The 13,842-nt window shown below is 37.5% G+C and overlaps 1 protein-coding gene across 5 annotated transcripts in view; it reads left to right on the top strand.

Annotated features, from left to right (window-relative positions):
* Window positions 1-13,842, top strand: part of LOC124376730 (1-phosphatidylinositol 4,5-bisphosphate phosphodiesterase beta-4-like) — a 68,312-nt gene that overhangs the window by 26,541 nt on the left and 27,929 nt on the right. For 2 of the 5 annotated variants that reach the window (XM_046835951.1, XM_046835950.1), the window contains exons 5-17: window positions 2,162-2,242; window positions 2,591-2,650; window positions 6,844-6,987; window positions 8,718-8,797; window positions 9,950-10,003; window positions 10,152-10,233; window positions 10,410-10,510; window positions 10,928-10,985; window positions 11,570-11,678; window positions 11,945-12,155; window positions 12,946-13,039; window positions 13,353-13,432; window positions 13,599-13,746. In XM_046835951.1, the coding sequence (XP_046691907.1) occupies window positions 2,162-2,242; window positions 2,591-2,650; window positions 6,844-6,987; window positions 8,718-8,797; window positions 9,950-10,003; window positions 10,152-10,233; window positions 10,410-10,510; window positions 10,928-10,985; window positions 11,570-11,678; window positions 11,945-12,155; window positions 12,946-13,039; window positions 13,353-13,432; window positions 13,599-13,746 (1,302 nt within the window). Of the gene's footprint in view, window positions 1-2,161; window positions 2,243-2,590; window positions 2,651-6,843; window positions 6,988-8,717; window positions 8,798-9,949; window positions 10,004-10,151; window positions 10,234-10,409; window positions 10,511-10,927; window positions 10,986-11,569; window positions 11,679-11,944; window positions 12,156-12,945; window positions 13,040-13,352; window positions 13,433-13,598; window positions 13,747-13,842 lie in introns of those variants that run through there. The other 3 variants (XM_046835954.1, XM_046835952.1, XM_046835953.1) reach the window with 2 other exon arrangements.

Below are 13,842 nucleotides of genomic sequence, written 5' to 3'. Positions count from 1 at the left end.
CCCCTTGAAAACAGGAGTTAAAGGTGTGCCACATGGGTTTCAAAATCTTTATCTTAATCATAATCATAATGGTTCTATTAATTTTGGAGATGACTATACATGGCTAGTTTGCCTTAGTCCTATTTTAAAGGGAAGCCTAAAAAGGCTGAGAGGGAAACGTGTTTAAACGTAAAACTCTGGAAAATCTGCATGTGTAACCCAGCTTTTAAATAGGAATACATTTATCAACCTTGGCCAAAGTGAAATCAAATGCGACCCACTTCTGCAGCTCCACAGCCAACTGCTTTCATGCCACTGGGATAATCAGCTACCTATACTGCCTGTAAATAGACCAAACACTAAACATTGCCACCTCAGTGGCTGAGCATGTGGATAATGTGGATAGTATAAATATGTCAAGGCAAATCGATTGTTGACTAATAGAATTACAGTATATTTATAAAGCCAAATTGGTGTTAGGTGTACTTCTGCTGGCTTGACCTCACCTTAGGTTCTGTACAATGCTGCAGATAACACAACCTTGATCATTCAGATCGCCATATAGCCAGAGTGCTCTGCCAAAATTTGCCTTTATCTGTGGAAATCAATCCATAGCCATAATAGAGGTCCAAAGAGGCATGTATTTAGGGCCATTTTACAGGCAATGAGTGAAGAGATGCCCTCTCTCCAGTGGCACTTAACCCTCCAAATCATTCTGCTCCTCATATTTTTGGATCTCTTATCACACATCAGTGCTCTGTTGCCATGCCACGTAATATAATCCTGATCTTCTGTCCTGCTGCAAATAGCATTAGGAGTTCAAGGTGACCCTGGTATTCTTCCAAAAATGAGCAAATAAAATGAAGAGCAGTTTGACTTTAGAACTGCAACTGATTCATTTGTGCTGATTTTAAAGGCAAATTGTTGTTTCAGGTGCTTTTCAGATATAAAGCAGGGTTACAGTATGTATATTTTAGCAAAGATTTATTTTAGTGTAAAAAAAAAATCCCCTTAACCACATTTTTCTTTTAGTTTTATTTATTTGTGAAAATAAAACAACACTAAGCTAGACAAATACATGTTGTTTTCCCATTGGAGCCAAAACGAATTCTTTAATTCTTACACTTTTTCCTAAAAACCCATATGTGGTTCTTTCTCAAACTGTTACCATAAAGTTGATAGCACACAATTCTTAACATGCCTTTGGATGTGGTAGCATTAAATTTTCCATTCACTTAAACTAGGAGGCCCAAACCTGTTGCTCCATGAAAATATAGTTTATATGGGTCGGAGTGGAAGATCTAGAGTGGCCTGCTATAGAGCTCTTACCTCTGCCACTGACCCTGCTGAACCCTATTGGGATGAATTGGAAATTGGAAAACTTTTGTCCATTTAAAGTGTATTACATTTTTTGCACTTAAATCATAGGATTAGTTTTGGTTGTTACAAATACTTTGCAACAGTCTAAACCAAAGGCACCAAGAACATGGGCTAAAAATAAATGCTTCACTGCAGTAAATATCATTGTCTCTGCACTTTGAGAAAACTGAAGTATGTATGCATGTACATTAAATAGCCATATTCACTTATGCCGTCTATGTTAAATCTTACATTTTTTTGCAGCTTAAAAACAAGCAAAAACAAAAAATGTTATGTTAAATTAGAGATCTCTGCAAATGGGAAAAATGGGATTTTTTTTCTCCTCTTCTCATATATGGCATGGTGGGCCAAATGAAGGGTCACCACGGGCCTACTTTGGACAGTGGGCTCTTGCTCGGACATTTCTGGTTTAAATAGTATGGTTGGAAATAAAAGCCATACACCAAAAAGGCACTACATTTGGTTGTAACTAAAAATCTGTATAACAACTTCATCAGCTCTTGTTTTTTTCCCTCATTACTACAGGGACATAAAAAAGAACTTCATCACATTACATATTCTTGTATTATATTGGTAATAAAGAAATATGCATCTAGGAACCTTTAACATTTATACCAATATGTGTTTGCTTTGCGTTTGACTTCTGTTTATCACAAGCTAAAAAAATAGGATGAGCTTATGTGTCTGAATATAAAGACTGAGCTGTTCCAATTTTCACCTACAAAGCCCTGTGATACACATCAGTGTTGGTGTTTTTGTTCTATAGACCATCAAGTATTTAATTACCCTTTCTGTTCTGCAGGATCCATTTGTCTTTGAATCCAGCTGCCTTATCAAAGTTGATGAATTTGGATTCTTTCTCACATGGAAAAGTGATGGCAAGGTACAAGGGTTTTTTTCTTTTGTATGAATGCTTGCATTTGTTTTTAAGAGACGTGACTTGCCGCATGCAAACCTCAGGCCCTCTTACTATCATTAATTGATAATGGGTATGAACCATTTGTCATTCAGATCTGCTTAACAGCACATATTGTTTTCAAAATAACATATGACAATGCTATGAGCACAATATATGAACTGTTACTGCACAGCTGGCACTAATATTACAGCCTGAGCTGTAATCTATGCTAATGTATAACAGGATGAATCTTCTCACAAATCTAGATGTTTTTCATTCTGCGTTAAAATGTCCCTTCTTTTTATTTGTCTTCTCTCTTTTTTCTTCCTTCAGGAGGGCCAAGTCCTAGAATGTTCTCTCATAAACAGTGTCCGCACTGGTTCAGTGCCAAAGGTGAGTCTTAAAAGAAGTGATTTCATTATGAACTTGTCCTGAAGAGCTCATCTTAGCCATAAAAAAATGTCTTTATTACTTATAGATGATAGAAAATGTTTCTCTGGAAGAACAATCACAAGAGTTGTCTTTTAAACTGATGAGAACCCTAAAGGTAGCTGGAACAGCTTTTCACCGGTTGCTTTAATACATCAGTGTTGCTGCTGTCAACGGGAGCTGTATCTTTATTATATTCTGGCTATCACCCAGAATTACGTGCATTCATTTTAATCCTTTTATTCAAGAACCGTAAAAATAATACGTTGGATTATTTTGTTCTGCAGACAGTAAACACGTCCCTGTTCAAAGGAAAAGGGAATTAGGTCCAGTTCTGTTTGTTCTGGCACTCCCAGCTAATGTTATCATCCATCAATGATCCTGTGATCTCCTCTGAGCTGCAAATATTGACCTATCCCAGGCATTGGCCCTTCCTACTTCTCTCTAGCATTTGACCCTTTTTTTTTAAGGTCTGATTAATGGAAAGTACCTAAAAGAAAGAGAACTAAAATCAGATGTGTACCCTAGAAGCCATTAAACAGTGTTTGGGTGTCAGTGCAAGTGTGCGTGCATATGGGCGTGTGTTGACTTGCAAATATAGACCAGGACGTGGCATATGTCATGCTTGCAGAGAGGGAAGTGTTCTGTTTTACTATCATCTGTCAATCATTTGGATACATGTTGTGTGTCTGGCTGTAACAGCTCATAAACAGCAGAGCAAAGGCAGATCAGAAGCGATTGTCTGTCATTGGACATGACTGCACTGCTCAGCAGGTCTCTATTGTAGTCCTAAGTAGATTAAACTTTTATGAAGCTCTATTGTTCTATTGTTCATCAACCAGCAGTACAGAATTAGAGTTGAACGCTTAAGTTTTTGACTCACAGTCGTAGGCGCTTAGCCATTGTTACTTGAACAGTTTTGTGTGCTGAGTTTTTGAACATGCTATTAAATGAATTTGATACAAATAAGTTTTCATTATTTTAGCCAAAGTAATTGTGGTAACACGATGGCTCAATATGCACAACACTATTAATTTGAACAAACAATAAATGTTATTTTAAAGTATGTGCCAGTGTAGCAACAAAGACATTTTTAAGCCACTAATTTATATGTGTATAAAATATGTGTGTGTGTATATATATATATGTATATATATATATATATATATATATATATATATATATATATATATATATATATATATATATATACTGTATGTGTGTGTGTGTGTGTGTGTGCGCGCGTGTGTGTGTGTGTACTACCGCTCAAAAGTTTGGGATTACTTATAAATTTTATTGTTTTTATTTTGTTTTTGTCAATTTTTCTAAATAATCTGATGAGATTTCACCCCATGCTTCCTGGAGCATCTCCCATAAGATGAATTGGCTTGATGGAGTCTTCCTCTCTACTATACTATAACTGCTCCCACAACAGCTCAATAGGGTTCAGCTCCGGAGACTGTGCTGGTCATTTCATTACAGTCAGAATTCCAGCTGACTGCTTATTCTTTAAATATTGCTGACACATTTTGGAGGTGTGTTTTGGGGAATTATCCTGTTGTAGGATGAAATTGGACCCAATCAAGTGCCGTCCCCAGGGTATGGCATGGCGTTGCAAAATCTTGTGATAGCTTTCCTTCAACAAGGTACTTTCCACTTAGTACAAATCTCCTAAGCACCCCCAGACCATCACGCTGCCTCCACCATGCTTGACTGAAGGTATTAAGCACTATTCTAGCATCATCTTATTTGTTCTTTGTCTCACAAATGTTCTTCTGTTTGATCTGAAGACCTCAAGCTGTCCACAACACCTTCTTCCAGTCTTCCAGTGGACCAATGTCTGTGTTCTTTTGCCCATCTCAGTCTTCTGTTTTTCTTGGCAAAGTCCAGCATCCTGAAGTCTCCTCTTCACTGTTGATGCTGACACTGGTGTTTGATGGGTACTATTTAGTGCAGATGCCAGTTAAGGACCTGTAAAGCATCTTTGTCTTAAACTGCACACTCTCAGATATTTGTCTTTGTGATTAACTTGAATTAGCAGCCATACCAGGAGATTGATACAGATGACTGACAATTGTTAATAATCGGCCTCTATGCAAAAATGTAAATCATTCTTTAAAAATCATCTGACTAACTTTGTTTGTGAAATAGATCAAATTGTTTGTGAATTGCATGTATATGTGTTTGTCTTTGAAAAAACAAAGAAATTTGCAAGTGATCCCAAACTTTTTAGTGTGTGTGTGTGTGTATGTGTGTGTGTGTGTGTATATATATATATATATATATATATATATATATATATATATATATATATATATATATATATATATATTAAACAAAATTAGAAATGCAACACTTTTGTTTTTGCCCCCATTTTTATGATCTAAGACTTTTTCTATGTACACAAAAGGCCTATTTCTCTCAAATGTTGTTCACAAATCTGTCTAAATCTGTGTTAGTGATCACTTCTCCTTTGCCAAGATAATCCTTCCACCTCACAGGTGTGGCATATCAAGATGCTGATTAGACAGCATGAAATATTGCACAGGTTGTTGATCAAGTGAATGTTAATCCACTCCTCTTTAATGGCTGTGCGAAGTTGCTGGATATTGGGAGGAACTGCACCACGCTGTCATATACGCCGATCTAGAGCATACCAAACATGCTCAAATGGTGACATGTCCGGTGAGTATGCTGGCCATGCAAGAACTGGGATGTTTTCAGCTTCCAGGAATTGTGTACGGATCCTTGCAACATGGGCCGTGCATTATCATGCCGCAACATAAAGTGATAGTCGTGGATGAATGGCACAACAATGGGCCTCAGGATCTCATCACAGAATCTCTGTGCATTGAAAATGGAATCAATAAAATGTACGTGTTCGTTGTCCATAACATATGCCTGTCTATACCAGAACCCCACCGCCATCATGGGCCACTGGACCCACAACGTTGACATCAGCAAACCGCTCACCCATACACGCTGTCTGCCATCTGCCCTTTACAGTAAAAACCAGAGAACACCTCTCCAAAGTGCCAGATGCCATCAAATGTAAGCATTTGCCAACTCAAGTCGGTTACGACGACGAACTGCAGTCAGGTCGAGACCCTGATGAGGATGACGAGCATGCAGATGAGCTTCCCTGAGACGGTTTCTGACAGTTTGAGCAGAAATTCTTTGGTTATGCAAAACCGATTCTCTGGGTAGCTGGTTTCAGGCAATCTCAGAGGTGAAGATGCTGGATATGGTGGTCCTGGGCTGGTGTGGATACATGTGGTCTGCAGTTGTGAGGCCTGTTGGATGTACTGCCAAATTCTCTGAAATGTCTATGGAGATGGCTTATGGTAAAGTAATGAACATTCAATTAACGGGCAACAGCTCTGGTGACAATCCTGCAGTCAGCATGCCAATTGCACTTGTGGCATCTGTGGCATTGTGCTGTCTGATAAAACTGCACATTTTAGTGTGGCCTTTTATTGTGGCCAGCCTAAGGCACACCTGTGCAATAATTATGCTGTCTAATCAGCATCCTGATATGCCACACCTGTGAGGTGGAAGGATTATGTTATGATTAAGGAGAAGTGATCATTAACACAGATTTAGACAGATTTGTGAACAATATTTGAGAGAAATAGGCCTTTTGTGTACATAGAAAAAGTCTTAGATCTTTAAATTCAGCTCATGAAAAATAGGGGCAAAAACAAAAGTGTTTATATATATATATAACACAGCATGTGCAATTCACTGACAAAACACAGTGAAAACATTTAATAACATACTACTGGTGCTCTATTGTTAATCATTATATCTAAATCCCTCTTACCCTACCAGCACCCATGAGCTTCAATTAAAAACATCCCTAAATCTATGCTTAAGTAATAACCGGTAGCAAATTATTAGAGAGATAAACGCTAGAAAAAGGTAATTTTATCAGGCACAATAAAGATGAAGAACTCCAGTAGGGTGCGTTTTATTGTGGTCATAACAAGTCTATTTCACACTTTTATTTTAGGAGAGGTGAGCAATAAACTAAAAGGACAGTGGTGAGAGAGTGTCCCTGTCTGTGGCTAGAGAATGTTGATGTGTGTGTGTGTGTGTGTGTGTGTGTGTGTGTGTGTGTGTGTGTGTGTGTGTGTGTTCGCTTTTTTGATGGTCAGGACCCAAAGATCACTGCATCTTTGGAGGCAGCGGGGAGGAGTGAGGCTGATCTGGAAGGCTGTGTCATCTGTGTGTGCAGTGGCCCCGACCTGGTCAACCTCAGTTGCATGTACATGGTGGCTGACAGCGCCGACACCGCCAAGGTAACCCTTATCACTGGATATCGCTATGGAAATCTGAGCTGTAACTTGCCCAGTGTGTAAACACAGGCTGATTTAATACCAGTGTGCTAGACAAAGCAATAAAGCAACAGAAACGTTGCTATGATTTACTATTAAGCACTAAAAGGCTTGGTCAATTATAACATTAATAATAACCTTTATATAGTCAAGTGCAAAAGTTTTCATAACCAGATTTTGCTTTATATAAGTTCCTGATGTGTGTAATTTGTTTGATTACATCAGAACTTTGAGATCTTATGTTTTACATGTCTAGTGTCTAATTTTCTCATGATTTCATCTTTTGTCTGGATTGTTGTTTTAAAATACAGCTTTTCACTTTTTATTTCCATACTTTGCAAAAAGGTTATATTTTGTCAGCAAAAATAATATAAATAAAAATACTAAATCCTTTTGTATGCTTAGGGATTCTCCTGATGGTAACCTTCAACCAGGAGATGAAGGTCATGTGACAGGAATTAAAACTGTTTTTCAGCAGCGGCCATAGTTTCAAACTGTGTTCCAAATTGAAAAAAACTTTTTAAATTATTCGAGACAAGATGTTTTACAAAAAGTAAAAAAAAAAAACTGAGCATAGTGTGTTGTATAAAAATTATTGTAAGAAAATAATTCATTAACAAGTTTTGCAAAATAAAAATGTTATATTTGGTACCATGTTATACCATGTTTAGTAAATAAAAAAAATATTTAAAAAAGGATTCACACAAAAACAAACAGCAGTTTAAGGTACTTTAAACAAAAAGAGCTGATGGACTGATAATTAATTTCTGTATACGGTTAGTCTCTGGAGGAGCCCTTTCCACACACACGCACACACACACACACACACACACACACACACACAAACACACACACAGGAAATCCAAGCCTTTCTTTATGCTGTTTGCAGTGTGTGTAGAAGCAATCCTGCTTTAGCACTGACAGGCCTGTTGCAGGGCCACAGGCATCCTCAGAGAACAGAGAAAGGGCTTTCACCAGTGTAGCCTGGAGTCAGTGTGGCACACACAAGGAAAAGCTTTCTCTGCAATCCTGCTCCAATTCTGATCCGATTGATGCCTGTTATGGCGAATCTGGGGCACAGTGCCATCTTGTGGCTACTGATCAAGGCAGAGTGGTTTTTGTATTTTTGCACACCTTGCTTAATGGATGGAAACATGATTGTGTTTTGTTACATTATAAAGCGTTTTTCATAGAGATGAACTGCAAAACAACCCTAAGGTCCTAAACAACATATTATCCTTCAGCCGGCTGCATACATAACACAAAAGTTTTATTTGTGTCATTTATTTTGGTGCCGTTATTATATCAAAAGAATAAGTGCTGTTCATTCACTATATTACCATTTGAAGCACTATTATTTAGAAAATGTGAACACATTTTAACTGCAGAAATGTTTGAATTTAAGTGGCTTATAGAAGAGCGTGTTAGTTATTGTGCTCCCTCAGATGCACAAACATTTGTTCAAGGGCATTCAGTCGTCCTTCACACAGCCAAAGGCTCAGACTACCCAAGCCTTCGGTAAACACTAATGCTAGCCACATGGTCTTAGTTCATTTCTCCCCTTGCTAACAGAATGTCTGTTCTGTACTGTTTGCGTTTGTTTTTGTTATTGGCGGCCACTAATCAGCGCTTACATCACTCGTGGTTAGCGTCCTGTGTAATACCTGCTTCTGTTTGCTTGCTTTTTCTCACAGAAATGGATGGACGGGCTGAAATCAGTCATTCATAACTTCAAGGCAAACAATGTGTGTCCAATGACTTGCCTTAAGAAGCAGTAAGTAGATGTTTAGCAAAACACACACACACACACACACACACACACACACACACACACAAATTTCTATAACCTGGCCAAGAGCAGATCATTTTCAATATAATCAAAATTTTATTCTGCAAAGTAAACATGTACAAGGAGTATGCCACAAATTCACAGCATAGACGTACGCTGTATGTTGTACACAATAAATAATGCATTACGCTACACAATAACACAACGCAGAAACAATTGAGTTCTATTATCAACAGGCAGTGACTCTGACAGTATGTTTGTTACTTCAGCTCTTCACACATAATATTCTCATGTGTAACGCTTTAGTTTATTTATTTTATAGGGAACGAAAATAAAAAATTCCTCGTGCAATAGCTATTCTGTTATTTAAGATTGAACTGTTATTAAAATTGTTTTACTTTTCTTAACATTTAAGATCAGCACCTATCTATGACATATAAACAGTTATTAATGGGAAAATCCACTGTACATAGCCTTCAATGGCATTCAAGATTTATTTTTCTAATGAAATAGAGTTAGCCTTTCATCTGTGTTCATTCTTTTGGCCTTGGTTTTTTGTTTTAGAAGCTAACAGAGAGACCTGACCTTGACTGGCATAATTGACATTGTTTTATTTAATTTTTTTTAACTTTGGTAAAAATGTCCTCTTGTGCTGACAAAGTGACAGACAACTGCTAAACTTTTACAGGCATAATGAAAGTATGACACCAGCCAATAAACATTCGCTCAAACTCTATGTACATAACAATTGGTATATATATATATATATATATATATATATATATAATGTGTTTTAGGGTGGATCTTTATTAAATAAAACATTACTAAGGGATAAAGGGTACTCTAAACCTTGTTCTGAGAAGTTTATGGTATGTACCTACTATTGTGCAGTTGGATAAAGATCTAATTTTAGCCGCTTTAGGAATAACAATGAGCTTTCCCCAGACTGCAGACAGTCACTAATTTCATCAGATCATCTCGAGATGAGACAAATGTGAAGACCATTAATGTCTTTCCATTCAGACAGCGGAGCAAAATTGGATAAAAGCTTTTAAGCTTTAAATGAACACCTAACTACATAAATTAGACAAGATGTACCCACTGAGTCATGACATTTTTTTTAAATTCCTTTTTTAGTTGGATGAAACTGAGCTTTCTGACCAACATCAATGGGAAAATCCCAGTTCGAGGGTAAGTCCTTATAGACATACATCTGTGTGCTACAGACCGGCTCGTTCAACTCCACTGATTGTGTTTATATAACAGCAGTTTTAGTCACTAAAAAGATAAAGCAAATGAAAAAGTCTGTGGACCTTGTCCATGTTTTTCCCTCCTGCAGCATCACAAGGACTTTTGGCTCAGGCAAAACCGAGAAAGGAATATTCCAGGCCTTGAAAGAGCTCGGCCTCCCCAGTGGGAAGGTAGTTTTTCTTCTTTATCGCCTTTTAACAAATGACTGCTGACTGTTCCACATCTACAGACTGTTTATCAATGTACAGTTTCTCTATTGTGTTATAGACCCAAACTTAATGGAGCTTTATTATTTCTCTTAAGATGGTGATCAATACAGGATTGTCTTTTTCTCCCCCCTAAACAGAATGACGAAATTGACCATTCTGTGTTCACCTTTGACGTCTTCTATGCGCTCACTCAGAAAATATGCCCGCGCACAGATATCGAGGAGCTCTTCAAAAAGATGTAGGTCAAAAAAAATTAAATAGAACCTTGTGGCGGTTTGTGTAGATTCTCATTGCCAAGTCAAATATGTTCCCCCTTATTTACATTAAAGTGTCAGTTTGTATTAATGCTTGTGATGTTCATGTGAACATGTTCTAATTACACTTCTCTGTATTTAGCATTAAACATTAGGCATTAAGGGTTGAATGTCTTTGCTGTGCTAACTTTCTTAAAGGAACCTAACCTGCTTCAACAGTTTGACATTAATCTTTAATGTTTTAACTTATGTAACGTGAAAAAAAAAAAAAACACACATTCAAAATCAAGTATCAGTGCTCTAAAATCTATGAATATATAGTGCATTGTGATGACTAATCCTTTCTTCATTCATTGTTCATTTTATTGTAAACAATTGTCTTTTAATTAATTTCTTTGCAGCAATGGGGACAAAAGTGATTATTTAACAGTAGACCAGTTAGTCAGCTTTCTGAATGAAGTAAGCTCTTTATCATTCATTAACTTCTCTGTGTGCTCGCTTTTGCAGCTTTCCTTGCTTCCTCATTTCCTCCCCGCCAATCCGTCAACTTGTCTTATGTAGCCATGGCTACCGTCAGGGCTGGACTGCTCCATTGTTCCAGATGCTGCCTTTGCTTTCTGTCTCAGTGTTTGCTTACTCCCTGGCTGTGCATGCATGCATTTTTTTCTATCCATGTTTCTGCAAACGCATTAGCCCTTCTACCCCTAAATGTCCTTGAAATGGGTTACCTTAGATCATGGGTCACTGGCAATGCTCAATTCGCTCTAAGTAGTACTGTATAACCTGATGTGCTTTTCCAATACTGTACCTGTGTTAAGTGTTGGCACTACTTTTCCAAACCAAACACCACCCAAAGTTCCTGTACCAGTATCCATCTGATAAATCTAGCTTTCCAATTAGGTAGAATATTTATGCCATTCTAGTAGTGTGTATATAAGTAGCTTGAAGGTTGTAAATCAGTTTAATGGCTCATAAAGCAGGCTATGAGACGTCCTCACGCTTGAGGAGGCAATCGTAATAAGACTGCACTATTCTGTATGTAGAACCAGCGGGACCCTCGGCTGAACGAGATCTTATTCCCCTTCTACGACCCCAAACGAGTCATGCAGATCATCGAGAAGTACGAGAGAGACGAGGACCTAAAGAAGAAAGGTGACTGTTTTAAACAGAGAAAGGCTGAGAGAACCTCTTGAAGAAAAAAAAAATGAAAAAAAAATGATACATACATTAACTGTGCGTCTAATGAACTTAATATGAAATTGATAATATGCTGCCACCTTGTGGTAAACTAAAGTATTAGAAACAGACCACATGCAAGTGTGTGCAGTGGTGAAGAGGCAAAGTAATGAAATCTAATAAATGTAGATCAGTTAAACAATTAAGCCTTTTTTCGTTTTTGAATGCCTCGCCTCCTACAGGTCGGATGTCCAGCGATGGTTTCTGCCGGTACCTGATGTCAGATGAGAATGCACCTGTGTTTCTGGACCGCCTAGACCTGTGTCAGGACATGGATCAGTCTCTAGCACACTACTTCATCAGCTCCTCACACAACACATACCTGACTGGCAGACAGTTTGGGGGCAAATCATCTGTGGAAATGTACAGACAGGTGCTGCTCTCAGGATGCAGGTAGACATCAGTGTCAGAGTTGCATTATTCAGACATTTATTTTTAGAAGAGGACTTCAAATTTCATTACACAATTTATAACTTCTAGGATTAATCGATACATTTTTTCTTAGTTAAAATAAAAGCAGATTTTTTTCCTTAAATTTAGCTTAAAAAAATTAATTAGTTAGTTATTTAGGTTTTGTTAAAATCAAAATACAGAACATATGCAAATAAGCATATTAACAAACCAGTTTGTCCAATCCTCTCAGATCTTTAATCATGTATTAGGCAGTCTGGTTTGTTCTGATCACCTTATGGCATAGTGTGTCACAGTATAGGGGACAGTATCATGGGACGACAATTTTTTTTTTTAAAGGCTCCATTTGATTTCATAAAGGTGCTTTCATCCAACTTGTGGAGTCAAAGTACTTCTGAGTTATTTGTGCTTTAGTTTGGTTTGGTTTGAACTGCACATTATTAACTGAACCAATTAATACCAGTGTACCATGTACAGCTGATAACATCCTCATAAAACTCACAAAACAAACCAATTAAAAAGTGCAAATAGAAATTGCTGCACACTTCTAATTTCACTCCTCATGGCTACCTTCTCACTGCAAAGCTTCAAGACAGACAGAGCACCAGTTCATTCTCAGGCTAATCAGTGGTAGTGACTCTCATGCAGTGTCCATAGTAACAGTAACATCTGGCTTAAAGATGTTTGAGATGTTTTTATAATAAATCATAAGCAAAGGGTGCAGTATTGTGTAATGTTTTATGTAATCTCTTTAATATTTGTGTGTGCTCAGGTGTGTGGAGCTAGACTGCTGGGATGGTAAAGGAGAGGATCAAGAACCCATTATTACCCATGGGAAGGCCATGTGTACTGACATTCTGTTTAAAGTGAGAACATACGCACCACACACATCGCAACCTTTAAACAATGCATGATGTAACTACTTAGCAGTAGTTATTAATATAGAAACCAAATGGCATACTTATTTATCATAATTTAGTGATGAGCAAGAACAGGGGTAATATACAAGACAAATACTGTATAGTTGTGTTTGGTGACGTATGAGGTGGTACTACATCAGATTTATTGCTTACTACAAATAAAGGGGCATCCAGGTGTGGCCTGATCATATTCCGTGTGAATAAATAAAGGATAATAAATGCTTTGGGTACTTCACCTTGCCTTTTGTATTATTTACAGGATGTAATTCAGGCTATTAAAGATACAGCTTTTGTGACATCGGACTTTCCTGTTATTCTTTCATTTGAAAACCACTGCAGGTAAGTTATGCCCAGTGACTTCAGCCAAAATAATTATTTTCAGGTTAATTATGTAAGCTAAGTATAACTTTGAGTGGAAAAGTATAGCTTTTTAATGAACTGAGCAGGGAATGATATGTTAAACCGAAATTTTCTGTCTGTCACATGACCTGTTGTGATGTTTCAGTAAAACCCAGCAGTATAAGATGGCAAAATACTGTGAGGATATCTTTGGAGACCTGTTACTCAAGCAGCCACTGGAGGGCTTCCCAGTACGTGATCTTCTGAATCAGAATTCACACACGATCTATCAAAGAACTAGAGTGTGTGCAATGGTACATTTATAGAACATTTATTAGGGCTCTACAATGGAGGTATAATCGTGAAACAAAATTGTATTTAGAATTCGCATTTCTTTTTAAAGTAACGTT

This window comes from Silurus meridionalis, chromosome 23, assembly GCF_014805685.1.
Source record: "Silurus meridionalis isolate SWU-2019-XX chromosome 23, ASM1480568v1, whole genome shotgun sequence".
Lineage (NCBI taxonomy): Eukaryota > Metazoa > Chordata > Actinopteri > Siluriformes > Siluridae > Silurus > Silurus meridionalis.
This window is presented reverse-complemented; position numbering and strand designations above follow the sequence as displayed.